This window comes from Phyllobates terribilis, unplaced genomic scaffold, assembly GCF_046119375.1.
Source record: "Phyllobates terribilis strain yellow unplaced genomic scaffold, ASM4611937v1 Scaffold_1__5_contigs__length_1240528914, whole genome shotgun sequence".
NCBI classification, from domain to species: Eukaryota; Metazoa; Chordata; class Amphibia; order Anura; family Dendrobatidae; genus Phyllobates; species Phyllobates terribilis.
The window spans coordinates 366,150,568-366,177,811 of NW_027362761.1; the positions used below are offsets into that span (position 1 = coordinate 366,150,568).

General features: G+C 41.2%; 1 protein-coding gene across 2 annotated transcripts in view; it reads right to left on the minus strand.

Moving 5' to 3' along the window:
• HECTD4 (HECT domain E3 ubiquitin protein ligase 4) overlaps positions 1-27,244 on the minus strand; it is a 214,682-nt gene that overhangs the window by 57,654 nt on the left and 129,784 nt on the right. For both annotated transcript variants that reach the window (XM_073676353.1, XM_073676352.1), the window contains exons 25-41: positions 26,983-27,216; positions 26,330-26,522; positions 21,957-22,061; positions 21,782-21,870; positions 21,358-21,533; positions 21,132-21,267; positions 19,751-19,892; positions 19,454-19,620; positions 18,347-18,493; positions 17,392-17,576; positions 14,710-14,863; positions 12,084-12,364; positions 11,601-11,790; positions 8,924-9,005; positions 6,797-6,999; positions 6,419-6,554; positions 5,294-5,476 (exon numbers count right to left, since the gene is read on the minus strand). In XM_073676353.1, the coding sequence (XP_073532454.1) occupies positions 5,294-5,476; positions 6,419-6,554; positions 6,797-6,999; positions 8,924-9,005; positions 11,601-11,790; positions 12,084-12,364; positions 14,710-14,863; positions 17,392-17,576; positions 18,347-18,493; positions 19,454-19,620; positions 19,751-19,892; positions 21,132-21,267; positions 21,358-21,533; positions 21,782-21,870; positions 21,957-22,061; positions 26,330-26,522; positions 26,983-27,216 (2,803 nt within the window). The remainder of the gene's footprint in view (positions 1-5,293; positions 5,477-6,418; positions 6,555-6,796; positions 7,000-8,923; positions 9,006-11,600; positions 11,791-12,083; positions 12,365-14,709; positions 14,864-17,391; positions 17,577-18,346; positions 18,494-19,453; positions 19,621-19,750; positions 19,893-21,131; positions 21,268-21,357; positions 21,534-21,781; positions 21,871-21,956; positions 22,062-26,329; positions 26,523-26,982; positions 27,217-27,244) is intronic.

Below are 27,244 nucleotides of genomic sequence, written 5' to 3' on the forward strand. Positions count from 1 at the left end.
CCTGGAGACTTGCTTGCGGGTGAAGCGGCTGTTAGTCTGTGCTGGACGAGAGACGGACCAGCCGGAAGAGTTCCGAAAGGACCGGAACCTAGTTTGGTTAGGTTTATTAAAATTACGTTTTGACTTCAGTTGGGGAAGAGAGGTACTCTTACCCCCTGGGGCGTTGGATATCAGTGTGTCCAACCTTTCACCAAACAGTCAACCTCTGAAATATGGAAGATATGTGAGAGACTTATTTGAGGTTGCATCCGCTTTCCATTCACGTAACCAGAGAATGCGTCTAATAGTGACGGCATGTGAATGCTACCGCTGCGCATCTTGCTAAATCAAGAGCCGCATGGATTAGGAAATCTGCCACAATTGCTATTTGAACTGCTTGTTGAGACAGTTCAGGGGCAGAAGCTTGAAGGCTAATTTGTAAATTGTCAGCCCAAGCTATTATGGCTTTAGATGCCCAAACTGAAGCGAACTCGGGAGCTTGCCAAACTTTCTACCTGCCGATCTGCTGCATCCCTGAGGGTTGAGCTATCTGGCGGAGAAAGAAGTGCCTGTGCTGCCAGCCTGGATACTGGTGGGTCCACTGCTGGGGGTTTGTCCATTCCTTGAAAGTTTCCTGAGGAAAGGGGTATCGGATTCCCACAAGCTTGCGAGTGGCGACCTTCTTGTTAGGCTGTAGAAATTGAACTTAGCCGGTTTTGGAGGTCCCTGAAACGAAATTGTTTCTTGAGTGACCGATTCTGGCGTGGCAACATGATATAGTAGGGGCTGCTTGGGACTCTGGCACAGTAGCCTGTATGCAATCCTTACAATGCGAATAACTGCTACCGCTGGGGAGAGCAATGCTACAGCCTGTAGGAAAGCGTAGAAGCTGTCCTGCCTGGTTTCATAGGCTTTGAGCCCAGCATTGTGCATCTGGAGTGGCTATGCAGAGGGGCTGTCTGTGCAGAGGAGGATGCAGTATATGCAGAGTTTCACAGCTGAGGTAAACACAGGCTGTGCACTTACCCCCCCTTAGTGTGCCCCTGTGAGCGCTGATTAAACCTGGTCCTGTGCCTCCCCGGAGAGCTGGCTGGTCTCGTTCTGCGTGCAGCTAAGAAGAAGAAGAAGAAAAAGATGGGGAAGAAGATGGCGAATAGGTTGGAGGAGTTTTTAAACTAGAGATGGGGGGGGGGGGGAAACCAAGGAAATAGGTGGGATGTGAGGCAAGCAAGGGGGAAGGGGAGAAGTGAATATAATGAGGGTGGAGAGGGGGGTGGGGATAGTACAGTTAGATCGTTAGAGAAGAATAGGATGCTAAATAACCCCAAAGTTTTATCTTGCATGCTGACCAACGCAAGAAGCCTGACCAATAAGGCTGATGAGCTGCGGGTGCTTATATCGGAGGAGAGGTATGACATCGTAGGTATAACAGAGACTTGGCTAGACGATAGCTACGACTGGGCGATAAATTTATTAGATTATAGTTTATTTAGAAGGGACCGGAAACAGGGGAAAGGCGGAGGAGTCTGCTTATATGTAAAGTCATGTCTAAAGCCCAGACTAAGGGAAGATATAGGAGAGGGAGAAGAGGGGGTCGAGTCCATGTGGGTAGAGATAGAGGGAACTAAAAATAATAATAAAATATTACTGGGGGTCTGCTATAAGCCACCAAATATAACAGAGGAGAATGAGAATCTGCTATTAGGACAAATAGACAAAGTAGCAAAACATAATGAAGTGATTGTAATGGGGGATTTCAACTACCCGGATATTGACTGGGAAACAGAAACCTGTAGATCTCAGAAAGGAAAAAGGTTCTTGACAAATATTAAGGATAATTATCTCTCCCAACTAGTGCAGGAACCAACGAGAGGGAAGGCCTTGTTGGACTTAATATTGACTAATAGGCCTGATAGAATAACTGAGGTACAGATAGGGGGGCACCTAGGTAATAGCGACCATAATATTATCGACTTCAAAATGCCCTTCAGTAGGGTTATCAATAAGGGAACAACAAAAACATTAAACTTTAGGAGGGCGAAGTTTGATCAGCTGAAAGAAAGCCTTCAACTTATTGACTGGGACAAAGTTCTTAATCAAAGGAATACGAATAGTAAATGGGAAACCTTCAAAAGAATTCTGAATACTCAGTGCGAGAGGTATATACCGTATGGGAATAAAAGGGCCAGAAATAAGAGGAAACCAATATGGTTGAACAAGAACGTAAAAGGGGCGTTAAATAGCAAAAAAGAGGCATTCAAGAGATTAAAACAGGAAAACAGTAAGGAGGCACTAATGTGTTACAAGGAAAAAACGAGAACCTGTAAAAAACAAATAAAAATAGCGAAGGAGGAAACAGAGAAACGTATTGCTAGGGAAAGTAGATCAAATCCCAAACTGTTCTTTACGTATATAAATAGTAAAAGGATTAAATCGGATAATATTGGACCGTTAAAAAGTGAGGAAGGCAAAATCATAGAGAAAGATGAGGATAAAGCTAATCTATTAAATAATTTTTTTTCGACAACTTTCACAAAGGAAATCGAACTAACAGGAGAAATGAGAAGTGACAAACTTAATCCTCCACTAAGTATGACAAATCTAACCCAAGTTGGGGTACAGAAACGCCTCAGTAACATTAAAATAAACAAATCACCAGGACCTGATGGCATACACCCACGGGTACTAAGGGAACTAAGTAATGTGATAGACAGACCGTTATATCTTATATTTAAAGACTCTGTTGAGACTGGGTCTGTACCACTTGATTGGCGACAGGCGAATGTAGTGCCAATATTCAAAAAGGGAGCGAAAAGTGACGCCGGAAACTATCGGCCGGTGAGTCTGACGTCCGTTGTGGGCAAAATTTTTGAAAGCTTCATTAAAGAGGCAATTACGGAGCATCTTGATGCTAATAATCTTTTAATCCCGAACCAACATGGATTCATGAGGAATCGCTCCTGCCAAACAAACCTGATTGACTTCTACGAGGAGGTTAGCTCTCGAGCAGATCAGGGGGAACCAGTGGATGTCGTGTATCTCGACTTCTCCAAAGCGTTCGATAGCGTGCCACATAATAGGTTGGTATATAAAATGAGAATGATGGGGCTGGGGGAAAATGTCTGCAAGTGGGTAGCTAACTGGCTAAAGGATAGAAGGCAGAGGGTGGTTATAAATGGAATATACTCAGATTGGGTAAGCGTCACTAGTGGGGTACCACAGGGGTCTGTACTAGGCCCAATGTTATTTAATATCTTTATTAACGACATAGTCAACGGGATAAATAGTAAAATATCAATATTTGCAGATGACACAAAGTTATGTAAAACAATTAATACAAAAGAGGACAGTGCAGACCTACAGAGGGATTTGGATAAGCTGGGTAGGTGGAGCATTAAATGGCAAATGAGGTTTAACGAGGAGAAATGTAAGGTCATACATATGGGAAGGAAAAATGGAAGTCACCAGTACTCACTGAATGGGAAATCATTGGGGAATTCAGAGATGGAGAAGGACTTGGGCATCTTGATTGATAGCAAACTAAATTGGAGTGCCCAAAGTCAGGCCGCTGCTGTAAGGGCAAACAGGGTAATGGGGTGTATCAGAAGAGGTATAGCTGCAAAGGATGAGAACATTGTTCTTCCACTGTACAAAGCACTGGTCAGACCACACTTGGAATACTGTGCTCAGTTATGGGCCCCAATATATAGAAAGGATATAAATGAGCTTGAAAAGGTACAAAGGAGGGCAACAAAATTCATAAAGGGAATGGAGGGACTGCAATACCCAGAGAGGTTGGCAAAACTAGGACTATTCAGCCTGGAAAAGAGAAGGTTGAGGGGGGACATAATAAATGTGTACAAATATGTTAGGGGACAGTATAGAGATCTTGCCCGGGATTTCTTCAAAAGGAGGGATATTACGGTAACAAGAGGGCATTCACTAAGACTGGAAGAGAAAAGGTTTCAGCACCAGCATAGGAAGGGGTTCTTTACGGTAAGAGCAGCGAGAATATGGAATTCACTGAGTGAGGAGACGGTAATGTCGGATTCACTACACCAGTTCAAGCGGGGACTGGATGCATTTCTAGATACCAGGCAGATTTCAGCATATACTTAAAAATAAAATAAAATAGTAGGTTGATACAGGGATTTATTCTGACTGCTGATTTCAGAGTCAGGAGGGAATTTTTCCTCAGGTGAAGATTGGCTAAATCATTTGGGGTTTTTGCCCTCCTCTGGATCAACTTTAGCAATTACAGAACTAACAGGTCGAACTTGATGGACGCAAGTCTTTATTCGGCTTTACAAACTATGTTACTATGTTACTAAGTGAAGATGAAACGGTGTGCCTCCTACTGACACTAAGCTAAAACTGAAGATGGCTGACGCCGTCCAGGGGTGTATACTGCATGGGAGGAGCCAATGTTAATCTTTTTCAGATTAAGCATAGTGTCGCCTCCTAGTGGACAGCAGCATAACCCATGGTCCTGTGTCCCCCAATGAGGCGACAGAGTAATGTCACTTTAAATAGATCACTCTATTTGTAATGACTATATAATGTATGAGTTTCACTTTTTATGAAGAACTGAAATAAATTAACTTTTTGATGATATTCTAATTTAGTGAGATGCACCTGTAAAATGTGTGTTCATTACTCATGGCTAGGAATCAGCCAAAACAAAGTGCGCAATTAACTCCCAGCAATATCTTGACATTGGAGCCTTTTTCAAATCAATCCAATTGAACACATTAGGGTAGATTGTCTATTCTTAGACTGTGCAATCCTAGACTTCACAGTCTTAAAGAGGTTGTCCACTACTTTTTCATTGATAATCTATCCTTAGGATAGGTCACCAATGTCTGATTGATTGGAGTCTGACATCCGACACCCCCGCTGATCAGCTGATCCTGGAGTCAGCGGCCGCAGGCCGGAACTGCTCGATTGTGGAGCTGCTCAGTCTTCTGGTAGTGATCGCGGCAGGGTACTGCACATTTGCCTCCTCTTCAAATCAATAGGAGGCGGATGTACAGTACCCTGCCGCGGCCACTACCAGAAGTCGGAGCAGCTCCGCAATCTAGCAGTTCTGAACGGTGGCCGCCACCGACAACAGCTGATAGGCGATGGTCCCGGGTGTCGGACCCCGACCGATCAGACCTTGATGACTTATAAGTCAACAATGAAAAAGTAGTGGACAACCTCTTTAAAATTCAACAGAACAAGAATTTCATTACGTGATTTCAGAGTTTTTTCATGGCAGAACAGAACCAGCAATCCCATTCAGTCCAAACACTAAGCCAAACAATTGCATTACCTGGACCTCAGAACCAATTTTAATAGTCTCCCTGAATCCTCCTAGGGCACAGAGAGCAGCAACAGCTTGTCTTGATATGCTTTGCAGTTTGGCCAGCTTCCTGCCACTACCACATCCATTCTCTAATATGCTCTCAGCATACTTGCCCAATTGGGGTATATGCATAAGGGCACGTGACAAAACCTACAAAACAGAAAGAAAAAAAAAATAAGCCCACGTTATGAAATCTAACAAATAGTATACTCTAAGCTCTAACTGTTCTGGCTTAAAAAAAACAACAAATCAGATAAACTGGAGAATCCATAGTAAAAGTACCTAGTGTCCTTGTATTGTGTCCTTCTGCCCCAGAGCCAATCCTTCACTGCCCCTCTGCACTGCCCCAAAATAAGTGGCGTCGTCTCAGCAGCACTGGACAATCTGGGACCCTGGGAAAAGTGTCAGACTTCCAAAGTACAGTATGTACAGGGCAGTCTGAGAAGTTGGGAGCGATTGTAGATGAACAGGGAACTGGTGGAGCAGAAGGGGACTACTAATTGAGGACACAGGTATTCTACCAATGCATTTCTCAGCAGTGACAGGTTTTTGTTTCGGTTTATCTGGAAGCAGAAGGTAATTGTGAAAGGTAAAATTAAAAGGAATTTGTCACCAGGTTTTTGCCATCTCATCTGAGAGCACCATAATTTAGGAAGATTGACCCTGATTCCAGCGATGTGTCACTTAGTATACAGGGTGCAGCAGTTGCAATACAATCAGAGTTATTAGATGTAGCAGAGCTCAGAAATATGACCCGGCCCACACCACAGCTTTCTATGCACATTGTATATTAACAGTATGCTGCTAATCAGAGGTGGGGTGGAGCTGGACCAAGATGCATGCGAGCTTCAGTCCTCTAGCATTAATCGTCTACTGATAAAACCTTCATTGTATTGAAACAACAGCACATAGCCTAATAAGTGACACATCGCTAAAATCACTGTCTCGGCGTCTACCTCATGCTGTAAAAACCTGCTGACAGATTCCCTTTCCCAATAGTCAACATGCCTTAAAAAAAATCATAACATCTTGTGAAACCACAAACATTATGGAGATAATATGAAGACTATAACATAACAGTAAAGACGTCACCTTTTCTGCTGTTGTTGTCCATATCTGGGCTGCATTAGACTCTGGTGCCATCAGTAAACTATGAAGTAAAGCAATGACTTCAGCAGCCATGCTGTTCGCTACATGTCCACTGATAAAAGGACGTACAGGATCAGTTCTAAGAAAAGCAGGAATCATTTACTAATAAGATTGTGAATGCATGATAAACTTATTAAAATGTGTTCAATGCATGAAGGCTGTGTGGAGAAAGCTACAGATAATATCTAAAAATAGCCATGGCCTAAAGATAATAGAGACCCTTAAAGGACGATGTGGATCATTTTCTGCCATCTGGCAGTATGGTTACATGACACTATGATAATATACAAAATTAACTTTATTATGTGAATATATCTGTACCTGGCAAGGTCAGAATTTCTCTCTCTGCAGACAGAAGTCTGGGCAGTTTTCTTCTTGTCTCCAGTAGACAGACCAGTTGCTGTTTCTGGACTGACTGTTTCCACTGGTGGTCCCACGCTCACTATTAAACCAGACTGGGCCCACTTGGTTGCTTTGCGGAGCGCAGCAGCTGATTCCTCAGTGATAACTTCACAGCAGCCACTCTGCACAGTGAGATCACATAGAAGCAAAACAGTATATAAGATACAATTATACATAATACTAAATATTTTCTAAATACACTACCGTTCAAAAGTTTGGGGTCACCCAGACAATTTTGTGTTTTCCATGAAAGCTCATACTTTTATTTATCAAATGAGTTGCAAAATGAATAGATAATATAGTCCAGACATTGACAAGGTTAGAAATAATGATTTTTATTAGAAAGAATAATTTTCTCCTTCAGACTTTGCTTTCGTCAAAGAATACTCCCTTTGCAGCAATTACAGCTTTGCAGATCTTTGGCATTCTAGCTGTTAATTTGCTGAGGTAATCTTGAGAAATTTCCCCCCATGCTTCCTGAAGCCCCTCCACAAGTTGGATTGGCTTGATGGGCACTTTTTGCGTACCATACGGTCAAGCTGCTCCCACAACAGCTCAATGGGGTTGAGATCTGGTGACTGCGCTGGCCACTCCATTACACATAGAATACCAGCTGCCTGCTTCTTCCCTAAATAGTTCATGCATAATTTGGAGGTGTGCTTTGGGTCATTGTCCTGTTGTAGGATGAATTTGGCTCCAATCAAGTGCTGTCCACAGGGTATGGCATGGCGTTTCAAAATGGAGAGATAGCCTTCCTTATTCAAAATCCCATTTACCTTGTACAAATCTCCCACTTTACCAGCACCAAAGCAACCCCAGACCATCACATTACCTCCACCATGCTTGACAGATGGCATCAGGCACTCTTCCAGAATCTTTTCAGTTGTTCTGCATCTCACAAATGTTCTTCTGTGTGATCCAAACACCTCAAACTTTGATTCGTCTGTCCATAAAACTTTTTCCAATCTTCCTCTGTCTGTGTTCTTTTACCCATATTAATATTTTCCTTTTATTAGCCAGTCTCAGATATGGCTTTTTCTTTGCCACTTTGCACTGAAGGCCAGCATCCCGGAGTCGCCTCTTCACTGTAGACGTTGACACTGGCTTTTTGCTTGTACTATTTAATGAAGCTGCCAGTTGAGGAGCTGTGAGGCGTCGATTTCTCAAACTAGAGACTCTAATGTACTTGTCTTGTTGCTCAGTTGTGCAGCGGGGCCTCCCACTTCTCTTTCTACTCTGGTTAGAGCCTGTTTGTGCTCTCCTCTGAAGGGAGTAGTACACACCGTTGTAGGAAATCTTCAGTTTCTTGGCAATTTCTCACATGGAATAGCCTTCATTTCGAAGAACAAGAATAGACTTCGAGTTTCACATGAAAGTTCCCCTTTTCTGGCCATTTTGACAGTTTCATAGAACAAAAAAATGTAATGCTCCAGATTCTCAACTAGCTCAAAGGAAAGTCAATTTTATAGCTTCTCAAATCAGCCAAACCGTTTTCAGCTGGGCTAACATACTTGTGCAAGGGTTTTCTAAACATCCATTAGCCTTCTTACACAGTTAGCAAGCACAATGTACCATTAAAACACTAGAGTGGTGTTTGTTGGAAATGGGCCTCTATACACCTATGTAGATATTGCAATAAAAACAAGACGTTTGCAGCTAGAATAGTCATTTACCTTACATTAACAATGTATAGAGTGTATTTCTGATTCATTTAATGTTGGCTTCATTGAAAAAAAATGTGCTTTTCTTTCAAAAATAATGAAATTTCTAAATGACCCCAAACTTTTGAGCGGTAGTGTATATATTATATTTCATGTAAGTAGTGTGAAAAGATTCATGCTGGGTTTCTCATACAGCACATCAATCCTAGATACTGTGATGTAGACATTATACTGTTTGCCCAAAGAACAGTATTTGTGGTTTTATGATCACTATGTAGACAGTTTTCTTATCCCATACATTTTTTTTTAGCAGCATAGCACCAAGAATACATTTCTGCTTGTATAGAATGTTTAAAATTGTAAATTAAATTAAAATAATACTAACTTTAGTCATATCTCGATCCATTTTTACGACTTTTTCCATGTTTGCACCAGTGCCAAGTCGAAATGGACGTCCCTCAGAACTACTATAAAACAGAGAAATAAGTGAAATCCAGAGAAGTGACTAAGAGGAACGAAGATTGCAAATGCATCTGGGCTTGGCTGCATAACAGATCCAATAATTGGTTGCATAAAGGGTTCCGACAAACGTACAACCTGCAGTAACCATCGCACCACCATAACTCTGCACAACCAGCACTACCCTCACCCATCTGTTGTAGACTGAGCCCTTGCGGGAAGGGTCCTCTCTCCTCCAGTACCAGTCGCTGACTTGTAGTGTTCAAGATTATTGTAATTGTTTTTGCTATGTATACCCCCTTTTTCACACGTAAAGCACCATGGAATAAATGGCGCTATAATAATAAATAATAATAATCTCAGCATAAAAAAATAGCAGCATGCTGCAAGTTGCTGTGTAAATCGGATCACACTCGGCCATTCAAGATTTCGGACTTGCAGTCCGATTTATGCATACTCACACAATGGAGAAGATGGAGAAATCTTATTCTTGAAGAAGTTGTCCAGTACTTTTTTTAAATTGTCCAATGTATTCAGCATGTGGGCATAAGTATATTTGTAAATACCTTGTGTTGCTGATAATGCCTGTGAGCGGCGCTATCAGTGGCCGCTCACAGGCATCACGTGACCGCACGCTGACGTCACGACGAGTGAGGCGTGACTCAGCGCTGGGGTTCCCGCGGTGGCTGCTGGGTTGTGGGTTATTCCCCGCGTCACACCCAGCATCCACAGCGCACTTTCCCAATGAATGGGGAGAGGGAGAGCGCGCGGTGGATGCCGGGTGTGAAACGGGAATAACCTCGCCCACAACCCAGCAGCCACCGGTGGAACGCGGAAGAGGGACCCTAGGCTGCAGCCTGGACTTGTCACGACGTCAGCGGATGTCAGAGCCAGCTGCAGCCGGGGGTCACGTGAAGCAGAAAAGGCACCACAAGGTATTTACAGAGATACTTATACCCACATGCTGAATACATTGGGCAACTTAAAAAAAAATACCGGACAACCCCTTTAATCTTCTCCTCACCAGTGCTATGATTCTCTCATCCAAGAGAGTCGGATCACAATAAGCGGACACTTGGATCTGACTTTGATCTGTGTAATTTACATAATCGATCCGATACTCTTGCATGAGAGAATATGCGCTTGTGTGACCCCGGCCTCACTGTGTGTCTCTGAGAGGCAAAGCTCCCAATGCCTGCAGTACTGCACTGCAGAGAGAACAGTTCGGGTGAGCAGTGGGACAATACGGTCCATCATAATTGACAAATCAAGGAGAAGCGCAACCTTCCTCTGGCAAGCAGGAAGCTGGGGAGCAATGAGCTCCAAAAAGTCCATGGTGAGACCACCTCATTAAGAAATCCAATAATCCCTTTGGCGCATAGGAGCAGCAAGTACTATAAATGGCAGTAAGGGTGGGGGAGCCTCTAAAACATTTAACAAGACCTAAGAGCTTTAAGTTATGCCTCAGGGGATAAACAAATGCAATCTAGGTTCACTAATTATTCAAATAATTAAAACATATCTTGCTAATTTTCTTTGCCATACATATGCTTTCTGTTTATTATGTGCTCGAAAGAGTAATATCTGAAAACTTTATTCCTTCATTAATTTTCAGATCCCTCTCTCCTCATTTGCAGCTTTCAGCCTTCTATTTGTTTCCTATTTCCCTGGTGTGTTTGTCCTCCCAGTAATACATGCTGAATGGCAGGTATGTGACTCAAGGATGCATTCACTAGCTCTCATGTATAAGCACAGTTTAATTCCTGGAGCAATTTATCTTCATAAATCGCATAAGAGTTCATATGCTTTTGTCCCTATCTACAATCTGAATGAGCAGCCTCCCCTAATAACTTGAATGCTTTCCTCCTTTTTATCGCCTGATGAAGCTAACAATAGTCAAACTCGCATCCACAGAGTCCCGGTTTACTTGTGATCTCTTTGATAGGCCCTTTTGTGGCGTTAGACATATGTATAGCTTATTTCAGGCATATGACAGTAGGACACATACCTTTAGTAGATTGTGTATGAATTGTCATTATTAGCATCTTGCTTTAGGGGACTTCGGCTAAATTATTACACATGCATAGGCAGAGTATAATGTAGCATTATTTTGTGGTTGTCTGTCTATTCTCATTATATTTTTAAAATACTATTTGAACTCTAAACATAAAAACATGGAACACATTCAAAAAATAATACAGATCATATAATATTCCCAGTCATTAATGAGCTGCCACTAAAATAGAAAAGTTGTATGTGAAAACAGGTTTAGAGAATTAAGAGCCTATGGGGGTTTAACAGATTTAAGATCACAGTCTAAAAATGCGCACAAATGAGACTGGTTTAGAGTATGTGCATATAGGGTCATAACTGAGGAGTAGACATGCCAACTATATAGGAATGGCCAATGTTACAGAAAATGGACAGCGAACTTCACACAGAATGATAATATAGCAGGTCATATAGGGAAGGAGAACAGGCTGGTTGATTTACCCTACTTTCTTTTTCCTAACTATTGCTAAAGCAGTAATCTTTCTCTCTTACAATCACGACAATGTATCCAAGTAAATAAAATATTCTTTTCCTTGCACTCCGCTTATTACCTTAGCAAAGGCTGCAGGACTTCATGAGACGACTGATCTTCCCGTTTGTGAATAAAAATGGAAAGTTTGCCGTCCACAGCTTCACTCTCTTCCCCGTTATCTTTATCACCCTTCTGAGAGCCCTTAGGACTGTTTTTCGACAAGCTGCTGTCTGGCTCTGAAGCAGTTGGGGAGAGAACGGTCTGACAACCTGCAACACAAGGCAGCACGCAAGAGCAAAGACAAAAATGTCATAAGTGTTGGTAATAGGTAATAATAGCTCAATATTAAAGGGGTTGTCCACTGCCAGGACAACTAGTTCTTAACTACTATGTTTCCCTTTGTAAAATAAAAATATTTTTTACTCCAATCACTGCTTTGTTCGTTGTCATATTCTATGTGATCTGAATATATCGGTTTCATTGTCGTGAGTCTCATCAGCGTTTTAACACTTACCCCCCCCCCCCCCAAGTACTTCACTCCCTGAATACATTCCGAACATACCTGGTACCACATAATCTGCCAGTTTTGCCAATAAGAGTGATGCAATTTTCGAGGCAGGATCACTAGGATCTTCTTGCTCGCTGCTGAGTGATGGTACAGAGTAGCTCCATGGTGGAAGCTCCACATTGCCACAATCTTCTACACTCATGAGAGGCAGAGCTGCGCGGCACAGCTGGAGGATTATGAGCACAAGCTTTGGGGACGGGCGCTGATCCAGCAGCAGGGAGAGGAGCTTAGAGACACAAGCGGGCTGGCTCAGTATTGCTTTTCCTATTTGACTCCTGTGTAAATAAGTTATTACAATTAGTGCATGCAATAAATGATCCATGCAACAAACATCCAACACTTCTCAATACAAGGCCTCGATTCAATTGGCTTTATGACTTAAAAAGGTATTGCTATAAGGGTTTTGTTTTTAAATTTCATCACCAGATAGGTATCAGGAATATAGATTACTGGTGTGTAGTAACATACTGACCAGTGGCCATCTTATATTGTTTCCGGCATCACTGCAGTTCCTCTCAATCTTGTGACTGTCCGGAAGTCATTGCTAAAGGTCACTTACTGTCTTAGTATAAGTCTATTAGAGTCTCGTTCTGAGTTATACATTGCAAAGCGACTTCTGGCCCACCCAACAAACAATGGAATGAGCCAGCCTGCTACAATTGTGTACACGTGGTCCAGAAGAGGGCCCGAGGGGCGCTGGGAGTAGCAGAAGAGGGCCCGAGGGGTGCTGGGAGTAGCAGAAGAGGGCCCGAGGGGCGCTGGGAGTAGCAGAAGAGGACCCGAGGGGCGCTGGGAGTAGCAGAAGAGGGCCCGAGGGGCGCTGGGAGTAGCAGAAGAGGGCCCGAGGGGCGCTGGGAGTAGCAGAAGAGGGCCCGAGCGGCGCTGGGAGTAGCAGAAGAGGGCCCGAGCGGCGCTGGGAGTAGCAGAAGAGGGCCCGAGCGGCGCTGGGAGTGGCTACACACTGTCAATGGCAGCACTGATTGGATGGTGTCAAACTGTGTAGTGACAAGCCCCCAACTGCTAACACCCAGATGGCAATTTACTCATACGTTTTTAAAAGTAATATATCTAGTATCAATGGAGAAAAAAGTCTTAAGATATGATACAGCAGAATTGTTAAAGGGAATCTGTCACCAGGTTTTTGCTACTCCATCTGAGAGCAGCATAAAGGAGAGACAGAGACCCTGATTCCAGTAATTTATCACTTGTGGCTGCTTGCTGTCATTTTGATAAAATCACAGTTTTTTCTGCTGCCGTTATTTGAATGTGGAGCTCTATAACTCTGCCTATACCACTGATTGGCAGCTTTCTGCCCATGTACAGTGGATATAGAAAACTGCCAATCTGTGGAGGGGGTGGGGTTATACAGAGCTCATGAATATGCTCGACTACCTGGCAGCAGGCCAGGTAGTCCTCGAATTATAATGTACTGCTGATTAAACAGTGATTTTATCATAACTATACTAAGCAGCCCAGTAAGTGACACATAGTTTGAATCCGGGTCTCTGTCTCTACATTATGCTGCTTTCATGGTGGCATATTCCCTTTAAATTGTGAGGAACAACATTATTTCCTAGAACAGACATGTCAAGAGTGATGACAGGTTCTCTTTATTAGACTGTTTAAAATCGATATAAATAAGATTATCAGCCCATCTCTCAGGCTCCTTCCATAATACTCAGCCCTCACTGAGCTTATCTGTAGAGCGGGCAGTGATTAGCTGCTGTGAGATCCGGCCAGCTTCCTGAGCTCTGTCAGCCACACACATTTGCAGAAGTAGCTGTAACCTGATCTCTCAATCAAACTGAAAATTTTTCTAATCTCTACCTCCCTTGAAGGGAATGTGTCTTCATAAAAATATATTGTTTAAATCAAGTTTGTGTATTTTCTAAACATTTTTGGAAATATTCCTTTTTTCCCATATCTCAATCTTTATTAACAAAATTAGCAATCTTGCAATTTTCACACTGGCCACTAGGGCTAATTTAGATATATCCTTCCTGTTCTTTCAGGAAGTGTTTTTAGCAGGCTCGTTATCATCAGAGTCAGGGTTACAATAATGATGACACCTCTATACACAACTAATATCACGAGATCCACCATTCCCAATGAGCGATATCACACCTGACAATGCTCCCCCACTTCACAATGGCTCATTAGATACTTAAACACAAAAAGTAGTATTTGCGTTTGCGGATAATGTACATGTGGATTTTTTTGAAGAAAAAGCAAAGCAGGTAATTAAGAGTATAAAAAAGCCCCACTGGTCGGTGAGAAAATTGTAAGATTGCTCATTTTTAATACAGTGTGATACAGAAAAAAATATTGCCAAAATAAAAAAATAAATTTTAAATAAAAACATGATCTAAACAAGGTTATTTTCTCATGAGAAACTCCCTTTAAGACAGATTTTAGCAGTGAATAAGAGTAAATGAGGAAGATATGAGAAGAGGGGTCTTAGCAGTGAGAATAAGTGCATTTTTTGCTTCAAAATTTGTTTGAAGTCTCTCAACTTTGCTGGTACTATGGATAGAAGTAAGCAACATTTGTCAAAACAGTGACTATTCAAATCTGCAAAGGAGATAAAACTTAGTGTTATAAGGTGAAACTCCATCTTTACCGAGACAGATCGTTAAGAAGGCTAAGAACGTCTTGAAGAGCATCATTCCCAGCAGCCTGGTTACCGCAGCACTCAGTGGCTCGTGCCAGATGGTTGGTGAGGAGAGTGGAGACTTGCCGAGCCAAACCTGAATGTACCGCCTCTGTTGATCCTCCTTCAAATAGTGACCGCAACACAAATTTTTAACAAAAGTCAGTAACATTCATAGTGGTCATTTTTGTGAATTAATACATATAAAATAATTGGAAAAGCAAACTATAATATAAAAGGAGGCATGTTAAACACCGATCAGCCATAACATAACAGTGAGTGACAGTGGCACTCGTATTATGCAGTAAGCCAACAGTCTGCTTTTGTAGTTGATGTGATAGAAGAAAAAAGGGTGCTTACAACTAATATGCATTTAAGGAGCAAAGGAAAACCAGTCTGATCTCATCCCACAGAAGGGCTGCTATAGTAAATTGCTAAAAAAAAAAAAAGTAAATACTGACTATGACAGAAAGGTGTCTGTACACATTGCACGTCAGATGTGTGTTTTAAGGGAGTCTGTCACCAGGTTTTTGCTCTGTATTCGGAGAACAACATGATGTAGGAGTGGAGACTCCATTTCAGTGATGTGTCACTTTCTAGGCTGGGTTTTGCTGTTTCCGTACAATCAGTGTTTTATCAGCTGGAGATCATCACTACAAGGCAACTGGTCTCCTGCCTAATAGTCCAAACACACTCCCAGCACTGATTAGCAACTACTAGCCTGTTAGTTTTTAGGCCCATAGTAAAAAAATAAAATAATCCTGGATAACCCCTTTAAGTGATACATCGGTGAAATCACAGTCTCTGTCCCTACCTCATTCTGTTGTCAGATTACATAGCAAAAAACAGCTCATAGATTCCCTTTAAAGCCTATGCATTTAAAAATAAAAATATTTAATGTCTTCTTTCATCTTCAATGGAATATAAAAAAAATCATGGTGCAAGCTACAGAAAACAAGCAAAAGCATATATTATACATTTACAGGAAGACTTTAATGGCTGCACATACATATAAAGTTATTTCCAGAACTATTTGGACAGTGACAAGTTTTGGCATTTTAGCTGTTCACAAACACATATTCAAGATACGGTTATATAATCAATATGGGCTTAAAGTGCAGACTCTCCGTGTTAATTTGAGGGTATTCACATCTTAATTGGAGTAAGGGTTTAGGAATTACAGCTCTTTAATATGTAGCTGCCTCTTTTTCATGGGGCCAAAAGTAATTGGAGAAGTATCTCAAAAGTTCTTTAATGGGCTGCATGGGCTTTTCCCTCATTAATTCATCGTCATTTAAGCAGGTAAAGGTTCTGGGGCTGATGACGGGTGTGACAATTGCATTTGGAAGCTGTTGCTGTGAACCCACAACATGTGGACAAAGGAGCTCTAAGTGGAAGAGAAACAAACCATCATTAGGCTGAATAAAAAAGAAGAAATCCATCAGAGAGATAGCAGAAATGTTAGGAGTGGCTAAATCAACAGTTTGGTACATTCTGCAAAAAAAAAAAAAAAAGCGCACTGGTGAGCTTGGGAACTCAAAGACCTGGACGTCAATGGAAGACAGCAATGGTGGATGATTACAGAATCCTTTCCATGGTGAAGAAAAACCCCTTCACAACTTCCACCCAAGGGAAGAACACTCTACAGGAAGTAGGTGTTTCAGTATCTAAGTCTACAATTAAGAGAAGACTTCATGAGAGAAAATACAGAGGGTTCACCACAAAGTGCAAACCATTAATCAGCCTTAAAGATAGAAAGGCCAGATTAGACTAAAGAAGACAGCCCAGTTCTGGAAAAGCATTCTGTGGACAGGTGAAACTAAGATGAACTTGCACCAGAATGATGGGAAGAAGAAAGTATGGAGAAGGCTTGGAACGTCTAATGATCCAAAGCACCACCACACCCTCTGTAAAACATGGTGGAGGCAGTGTGATGGGCATGGGCATGGGCATGCATGGCTTCCAATGGCACTAGGTCACCAGTGTTTATGGATGATGGGACTGAGGACAAATTAATTCTAAAAAGTGTACACAAGGCTATACTCTATACTTTCTGCTCAGATTCAACCACATGCAGCAAAATTGATTGGACGGCGCTTCAAAATACAGATGGCCAATGATCCAAAACAAACTTCAAAAGTAACCCAGGAGTTTAAGGCAAAGAAGTGGAATATTCTGCAATGGCCAAGTCAGTCACCTGATATCAACCTCATTGAGCAGCATTTCACTTAAGACAAAACTTAAGGCAGAAAGACCCACAAACAAGCTACAACTGTAGTCAGCTGCAGTAAAGTTGATGTCCATGTCTTCCAGACTTCAGGCAATCAATGCCTGCACTGGATTCTCTACAAAGTATTAACATTGAACATTTTATGTATAGTAAAGTTAATTTGTCCAAATACTTGTGAGCCCCTGAAATGAGGAGGCTTTGTAGAAAAATGGATGCAATTCCTAAACGTTTCACAGAATTTTTCTGTTCAACCCCTGTAATTATACCTAAAAAGTATAAACTTCAATTGCATCTCAGTGGTTTCATTTTAAAGCAAAAATAATGCCATACAAAGCCCAAATCACAAAGATTAGGTCACTATCCAAATATTTCTGTACGGAACAGTAAATCTAGACACTTTATAGCAAGAAAAGAGCCCCAACCTTCTTCTTTCTCCCACTCTACACATCTGTTGGCTAGGACCTGGAATGCTGCCCATGCCATGGTTGCCACTTTCTGCTTCTTGGTCTGTTTTTCACTGGAACTTGACTCCGTCTGGTTGCTCAAGCTACATAATCTGTCCATGAGCTGTACCAAACCACTGCGTACCAAGCACTTTTCTTCACTCCTTCACAATAAAACACACAAGATAACTTAGTTTTCAGAGAAAAAAAAAAAAAATAGTCATTTAACATGTGCAAGTATTTCTCATTCATTGTTAAATACAAGTACCAACAATGTCCTATTTACTCTCCTTACACGTTCCTGAATCAGTATCAACCTAAAAATATAGAATCTACAAAAAAAAAAACAGCTTTGTTCTCTTCCAATTCTGTTATGTGACTGGCAGGGGTAGCAGGGTGCTGTGCTGGGCTATCAGCGGCAGTCCCAAAGGTAATGAATGGAGCCTTGGTGTGCATGCGGGATCATAGCTCCTTAAATAGGAGGACTTTAGAGCCTAATTCTCAGAATTGGTGGGATTCCAGGTGTATAAACTTACCAAACAGCAACTATTAACTAGTGAGTGAATTTATAATCTCATTTATGGCCCTACCCCTTCATTTTCACCATGAAAATCATTAAGCAAGCTGACAAGAGCTATTTTACATTATTTCTCTATTTACTGTTCATAGTAAATATTACTGCGGAATGATCCACCTATGTGACAAAGTCCTATACAAAGCCTAGACTTTAAGATATAACATTGGGATGTGTCCAGAACTGAAAATATCTGTCAAAATCGACGTGATTATGTATTTATTTTACTTGTTTATATAGCACTATTAATTAAACAGCACTTTACAGACATCATCACCGATCCCATTGGGGTTCAGAATCTAGATTCCTTATTAGTATGTCTTTGGATTGAGGGAGAAAACCAAAGTGAAGAAAACTTACCGAGTATAAGGTATGGTGCATAACAGACCTATGCTATTCGCACAGGCAATAGGATAACGGGCACATAAAGAAACAACTGAAGTCATGGTTTCCCCGAAGGCTTCTTGTACTTGTTCCACCATTCCTCCGCATGTTAGCTCTTCAATTCTGGAAAGAAAATATTCTTTAATAACAGATATGTAATAAAACATACAGGTAAATATTGAGGGCAAAACCCATAATTATTACTGAGCCTAGTGGTTCTGTTTTGCAGGATCACCACCAGGGCTGCCCTACCTATAAGTTGACCAGCCACTACTTTTAAAGTCTTAAAGCACTGGCACTTTATTCAACCCTCTCCTAACCATGTTGTGCCATGGGGAATAAAGGTTACTGGAGTCCCTTAATCTGACAACCAGTGAAAAATGCTTCAGGCTGGAATACGCTTTCGGCATTGTTTTTAAGTAATACTTATACTCATAATAAAACGGTAGGCATTTTGTGCCGGTATAAGAATGTTTGCTAAACGTCAAAAATTTGACAAAAGCTTAGTCAACTGCAAGTAACAATTTTTTCATTAAAGGAGTTGTCCACTACTATCAGATACTGATGGCATATCCTTAGGATGGGTCATCATCAGATCAATGGGGGTCTGACGCCGGCACACCCAAAATTCAACCGTTTGAGGCGCTGACGAAATGTAAGAAGTACACAGAGCCAGAAAAGCACGGTTCCATTCACTGTATCAGCTGTTCTCACGTACTAAAGCTCAGGTCCTATTGAAGTAAGGGGTGGGGTTCAGTACCCTTGAACGACCACTACACAATGTATGGAGCTGTGCTGTTCTGACTCTCTAAATTGCTTACAACTGGCCGCCGATAGGTGTCGACACCCTCCAATCTGATATCGTTTACCTATTGTAAGAATAGGTCATCAATATCTAGGATGGACAACTCCTTTAATGCCAGCTGTCTAAAATAGTTAAGAAATCATAATTAACAATTTATAATAAACATAAATATAGTTAAACTAGTGCATGACTAAGTTGTACTAACATCTGTAACCATTGTGACTTGCTATATCTTTTTAGAAAGTGAAATATAATAATGTGGAAAAAGTTTATCCTGCCTTGGTCCTCCTTGCAGCACCATGGTGACTGGTCCAACCAGATGCGTTACTCCTCCAACACGTACTGCGGCAGTCAGCAGCTCCCTCATGTGCACTAGGGCTTGCTTCCGCGTATTTCCACGGCGCCATCTTGTTTGAGCAGCAAGTAAAAAGCCACTACTGGATACCTTAATTTGGAAGAATGGAACAATAAAAATCAACATTGGTCACACGGTCATTTGGAACCTAACACTATATTGATGAAGTATATAAACAAAAAAGCAATGCAAGAAATGCTCAGAACTAAAGAAGACTTACAGCTTGATCAGGATTTGTCCCAATGAATGCGAACAGTTGACCCAACAAGACACTGTATGTGGGCTTATCTCTGCTATCTTCAATAGCCAGGGACTGTAAGAGCGTGAAGGAGCTGCTCCTGTGACTCGCTGCATTGCGTCTCCTGGAAAAGGACACATTGCAAGGTGGGAAATGTTTTCTTACCAGACCCGAATTCAGAATAAAATGTTTCCATCCAAAGCTATTTATCAGAAAAACAGACTTTTTAACCTCTTTCAAATAATTTTGTCTGAAAACAATGTAGCGAAGAATGAGAACATGCAAAGTAATTTAAGGTTATTGCTGATTTCTCTTAACACCTGGAGGTTTTATACTCTTCTTAGGCTGTTAGAAAGTAACTGAGTAAAGCAAAAGTTGTTATTTTTTATTTTATGGCAATGAAGATGATTCACCAAAGCTGGTTTCAGGTTTCAGGAATTTTTCTAACAAAACCTCCAAAAACTACAAGTTTTGTTTGTTAAAAAAATTCTGTCCAAAAAGTCCTGAAAAACACTCAGGTGACAGCTAATTCATGGCGTTGGCAATAGCATTGTGCACGCTAGTTTTAAAGATGAGGTCCCGGTGCCCCAAATTCATTAAGAGGTGCAAACCACTTAATGAATTCAGCTCATCTTCTTAATCAATGGCTTAAGGCTCCGTGTGACTCTCCAGAAATGGTACTCCAGTCAAGGGCTGGTGTAACATTTCTGACATACAAAATATCAGCACTTTTGATAAATTTGCTGTGCAGGTGTAGCTACACTTCGACCCCTTCCCAGTTCAGTCCATTTTGGTGGAGTTGCTTTAAAGTGGTATAAAAATACCAAAAGTTGCAAATTTCCATGACCCCTGGCAATAAGTCACCCCCTATGTGTGAACATACCATAAGGCTTTGTGCAGATGGAGGGCTTTTTAGCACATTGGTTCTAAATAAAAGCCACAAATATCGCCTATAAAACGCTTCAAGGACTCTTCCTATTCATTTCAAAGTTAATGTTGTTGGCTGTTCATAGGTAGATTTTGTTGAATGTTTATTTCCACACCTGGTGGAAATAAAGATAATCTATATCACTTCTTTGATGCTGATCCTGATGTAATCCGCTCCAAACTAGGCACAGAGCAATGAAAAGACTGCAAAAAAATATTGCTGCAGAAAAAAAAAAAACTCCTCCAAAAAGGAGCGATTCCTGAAGTGGTTTTCACTTGAAAAATGCCTCAAAAACTCCATCCACACATAACAATCAAACAGATCTTACACCTTCTTGGTGCTAGACACATTTTACATACTACACCAAGTGTGACTAGATGTATAAACTATAGAGTTAGGGTGTAAAACGAGATAAACATGACTTAGGAGGCTTACCTTGAATTTGATCGATTAAACTCCAGGTCATTACTGCCGATCATTTCGAGATCAGAGGGTGCAGACATGCTTCGTAGAAAGACTGGCTGACGCATTGCATGGGCTATCGCCTTGGCCTCAGATATAGACTTACAGGCTGAAATGTGTCATTGGCAGATAATTAGAAATGCTACAAGAAAATCCATACCTAAAAGTATAAAGTGTACATATCTAGATTTATCAATACCTGGCGGTTCTGTAGGTGTGCCCGATATACTTCTAGTGAGGCCAGCTTGCGCCGCAATGGTGACATGCAATAGTAGCTCTGCTCGGTTCATTAAACTCTTTACTAGAATTTTAGTTTTTGCCATGGCATGTGAGGATTTCTGTATGCTGGAGTTCACCTCTTGGAAAAACTTCTCTCTTTAAAAAAAAATAAAAAATAAAATAAGCATTCTACTAGATGTACAAGTTGCACTGTGCACAGGAGCTACAACAGGATGTACCAGATATTATTAGATATTGCACAATATTGTTACTATATGAGTGCAGGGTATTACTGAATAACCCCCCCCCCCATAAAGAAGCAATAATACAACCCTCTTTATGGGGGCAATTATAGCAAATCAAACATAGAATCTTCAGTAGCCAAAAGTTGTAAGTTGACTTACCTGAGAGATAAAACCATATTCTCAGGATCACTTCCATCAAAATGAATTTCTTTCATTGAACACAACAGCTCTAATTCTTTTACTTTGCTCTAAGGATATAGAATATAAAACATGAATTAAATCCTGCCAGTTCTGGCTTGGTATATAGGAAAGGATAGAGGGAGGGGTTGGTTACCTCATTAAAATGATAGTCATAAAAGAACGGAGCATTGTTCTCCAGTTTTCCATTAGATGCGTCCTCCACCTCACTGTGCCATTTCTGTTCTAGCTCAGCAACACTCTGTCAAAAATGTGCATTTCCAAAGCTAACTTATTCAATGCATTTATTTTTAATATAAGGATTACAAGAAAAAAAGATTGAGGAAAAAACAGATTTTTAAACAACACAATAATGTGTAAGAGTGATATAATGGAACAGATCAATACAAAATGCAAACATTGCCAGATACAACATTAACATTAAAGGGGTGCTCCACTACTAGGACAACCCCTTTTCAATCAGATTTTTTACCCCATTAAAATAAAACCACCTATACTCCCCTCCCGTGCTGGCACCGTTCCAGCAATGTCGGTACTCGTGGTCCTAGGGCTCACGTGAAGTTATTTAATGTGAGCCCGGTGCCCAATCAGCACTGGCGTCACTGTCCCCACCTTTGAACTTATAAGTAATCAAGTGGAAGTGAGTGGCCAGCCGCAGCTCTGACTGCCACTTGATTACTTATATGTCTGAATGCCGGAACAGTGACGCAAGCGCAGGGCTCACATGACATAACCTTACGTGAGACCCGGGAACGCGAGTGCCGACACCGCTGGAAGGGCACCAGCACAGGAGGAGAGTATATGTGCTTTTATTTTAACGGGGGTAAATATTCAGGTTGAAAAGGGGTTGTCCTAGTAAGTGGATAACTCCTTTAACGATAGGATATCAATGAAAACCATAATATTACTGTCAGAAAGTAATCTTGGTCATCTACATAGGATATGAATCTTATCTATATTAGTATTTTAATTAAACAAGGTTAACCAAAGATGAAAGCCATAAAACTGACTAATGGGTTTTCCAGGGTTAGACAAAAAAAAATAACTAAAGAAAATGTCATTGTAAATAATTTCCTAAATATAGATAATCTCTATGGAATTAATATTGCCGCTGTCTTGTTACATTAACAGAAACTTGTCCTAGAATGTAAATAGAAGAGGGGCCAGAGAGCATGGTCAGTAGGATGCGCCACACTCTGCATTCTGTGTGGGAAAATATGCTCCCAGTGGATATTTTAATCTAACACTGGAGACACCAAGGATGCTGAGGTAAGAAGAGGCTGCTGACACTGCTGTCCACCATGGCTTTCTTATCTAACACTAGACATGTCAAGCCTGCCGAGGTAAGAAGAGACTGCTCACACTGCTTTCCACCATATCCATCTGATCTAATAGTGGAGATACCAGGTGTGCTGAGGTAAGAGGCTGATCAAACTGCAATCTTTTCTGTCGTTCTGATCTAATGCTGGAGATACCATGGGTGCAGAGTTAAGAAGAGGTTGCTCACAACGCTGTACACCCTTTCTTTCTGATATAATACTGGAGCTATCAGAGATGCCTTTGTAAGAAGAAGCTGCTCACACTGCTGTCGATCCTGTTTTTCGATCTAATACTCGAGATACCAGGTGTGCTGAGGTAAGAAGGCTCCACTTACAAAATGCTTTCCACCCAGACTTTCTGAATGTTGAACATCTGCTGTGACTGGAAAATAACCTATGCCAAATGCAGACAAGCTATCACCAGGCCACAGCAACTGCTCAGCATTCAGAAAAACAGGGTGGATAGAAGGGCGAGCAGCAACTTCTTACCTCAGCACCCCTGGTATTTTCAGTTTTAGATCAGAAAGACAGGGTGGACAGTACCCTGGGTAACCCAGTGTTAGATCAGAATATCCACTGGGAGCACATCATCCTCCACATGAAGAGAAGGAGCAGAGCTTCCTATTACACAGGCACCTATCCTAATAACATTCTAGGACAAGTTTCTGTCAGTGCAGCAAGAGTGCAGCCATTTTAATTCTAAAGTGATTATCTCCATGGAGAAAAGGAATGTGTATTGCTTATTAATAGTATTTGGAATTTATTAATATTTTCTTTAGTATTTTTTTTCTATTCCAAGAGAATCCCTTTAAAAAGGAGTTATCACTAGACAGGTTGATAAGACCCACCTGATCACTAGAGAAAAGTGATGGGCAGCATCAGAAAAGCATACGGCAAATATTACTGCAGCATGCACAATGTGAGGATTCACAAGTCTGCAGTCACATGGGGTACAAGTCTGGAGTCACTCCATGTACTCTTTAGGCCGGACAAACTCTTTAAGGTAATATTCCATCTATTTATTATTACCAATAAAAACAAGATACATTTCTAATATGTATTTTCTGATTGTAGATTTTTTTTTCTCTTTTCTCTACATGATTATGGGTGGGACCATATTGGCTAAAGTGCTTTTAAAAGCATTCAGTGAAATACTTCACATCAGCCACTTATTATTTATCATTTATTGATTTCTACAGGAGAGTTATTTGGGCATGCTCTGTGGACTGTGCAGAGATCATTGTGCAGGGAGGAAGGGAAGTGATTTGTGACCATTACCTGTTGTGAATGGTGGACCTTGTGTTATCTACTTAAAAGGTATTATTGTTATTGTAAGCCTGTAAGTGATCGTGAGATGACTATTTACAGAACAGAAAGTGCAAGGCTAATATTAGGGCTTGCAAGAGTTGTCCTCCTCTCCCTCTTTGCTACCTCTATGTAGTGTGGTAAAGAGGCTTGCTTGGCTGTACACGGAGGTAGACACAGAACACTGTCTCTTTAAATTTTGGGTTAGTTTAAGTGTCATAAACTAACCTGGAGTCCATAAAGAAAAAAACAACCCATTCGGCATAAAGGCACAACAAAATACTAAAGTTGCAGCACAGTCCGTATATCGGCCAAGGTCTGGCCACTCAGGGTTAATCACACACTGTTCAGCACAATACATGCAAGCTCCTCTCTGGAGCAAGTCTCTCCAGATACTGAACACCACCTGAGTCAAAAGGCTGGCTCTTTATAGCCCCAAACCACACCCTGGGGTGGAGATATGGTGGATGGCCTCCCGCCCACACTTTAGCCATCCACCTGTAAAGCATGCCCTTTTAATTATGGCTGTCACCTATTGAGGATGCTTGGTCAGTTAGAGTAGTATTAGGGCTACATAGGGGCAGTGAACAAGGAGAGGGGGCGCCATACCGTGTAAACTTAGGGTGCCAACCTCCGCTGTCAGGAAGGGAATTGTGAAGGGCAAAAGTAGTCCCTATCTCCATTCATTTCTGCTTTTTTTTTTTTTTTTTTAAATCACTGTTTTTCTGTGAAGATGTGTGTGCATTTATGTCTATATGTATTAAGTTTTTTAAATAATTAAATAAAGAGAAATTTTTAGATTTTTTTTTTTTTAGTTATGGTGTACGTGTAAAAGGGCCCCATAGGTTGATTGCTTTGGTTGTTGATTGAGGGGGCTATGTGGGGGCTCATATTATATATAGAGATATGTCAGCATACTTAAAGGGGTTTTCCCACAAACAAAAGTTCATTTTAATCATTGTCTGTATCTGACCGTGTACGAAACATACCACATCTCCTCGGCAGGGGAGGAAGCAAAAGACAATACAGACATTATGGCAGGGGATCGCAGAGGATTCATTTTGTGAGGTAAAATATTGTTTAAAAACAGGCAGTGAAATGTTTTACCTCACAAAATGAATCCTCTGCGATCCCCTGCTGTAATGTCTGTATTGTCTTTTGCTTCCCCCCCCCCCTGCCCAGGAGATGTGGTATGTTCCGTACACGGTCAGACACAGACAATGATTAAAATGAACTTTTGTTTGTGGAAAAACCCCTTTAATTCTGCTCAATATTAAATCATACAATTAATAAAAAGAAAAATAATTCTAATTAATATGTTAACATTGAGCAGAATGAATTCCAGCCTATTGGTTCGGCCTCCATAACAGTCACAGCTTCTCATGTGTCCCTTGGGAAAATTTATCTCCCACCCCTGCTGTATTATGTATAGCGCGGTTATATATAGTTCTGTACATAAGGAAAAGATGTGCGCGACGTGCTAAGCGTGCCGCTATTTGTCAGCAGTTGGGGGGGGCCACACCTTCCAAACTGCCCGGGGCCCTGGCTACTCTTCATCCACCCGTGTGTGTAAGACATGCCGCAGATTTGTTGGAGACATTGATCTAAATTGAGCTTGCAGAAATCTAGTCTGTTTGCGGCAGAAACACCACATTCAAGTGCAAAGGATGTGCTGGATGTGACTATACAAGACAGAAGAAGGTACGGCATCCTTGCCCCTCTGTGCCTTCCATTCAGTGACATTTCTGTCACTTGCATAATCTGAAAATACCACTAGACTTTTCCATAATATTCCTACTATTAAAATTACCACCTGAAGGACCCAAAAATGTGGTAATATTTGCCGCCTTCTTCAATCTTTAGAGTAGAAAATAGCCAGGTTTACCTGTAATTGTCTTTCCATTGCATTCAGCTTCTTGAAGGTTTCTCCCATGATCTTACACAATAAGTCATACTCCTCTAGGTGCTCCTCCCGATACTGATAGTTTATCAAGGACTGGAGAGCGTCCACCAAGTTCAAGTGTTTGATGACACAGGATACAACCATTTCTTCCATCACATCAGGCTGGATTATTTCTCTGTATGGTAAAATATGGATTAGAATTTCAGATATTTAGAAGAAAAGAATTTCTATAATATTAGATATGAAAGTAAGAGGGATAGGAAAAAGGAGTAGAGAAAGAGTCGTTAGATTTGTTTTCCCTTGTCCACATGCCGCCAGTTACGATGAAAAACAGGATAACTACTTGACTAAGTCAACAGATCTATATCATAGTGGAAATAAGAAGAACCAAATCAGTTCTTTTTGATTTGCAAACTGGTTGTTTGGCCACCAGTGGTGGCTTGTGCTTTTAATGGTAGGTTCTGTGAGACATTAATGGGGCTCTGTGGGCATCTTCTAAGGAGCCAGCAAATTTTAAGTCTTAGAGAACCGCTAACAGACCATTTCAAATACATAAGCATTTTTTTTACCGCTACCATAACATAGGAATATTAAAGGGAGGGTGGGGAACATGATGTAAAATTTCCACATCTTACTTTATACTTGGTCTAAACTGAGGTCGAGCGCGACCAGATATTTCCCGTAATTTGATCATTATGCCAGGAGGAAGCCTAATTCTAGGCAGCTCAAAGTAATTTCCTGATGGTGGCAAGAGAATGTCAGAAGGGTAAGTAAACTCTCGATCTTCTTCTATGGTAAGGGGCAGAGGAGATGGGCTTGGAGTAAGTGCTGGGGATAATGCACCATTTGCTTCCACCTGCCACTGACACCTTAAAGTAAAAGAAAAAAACATTTTAA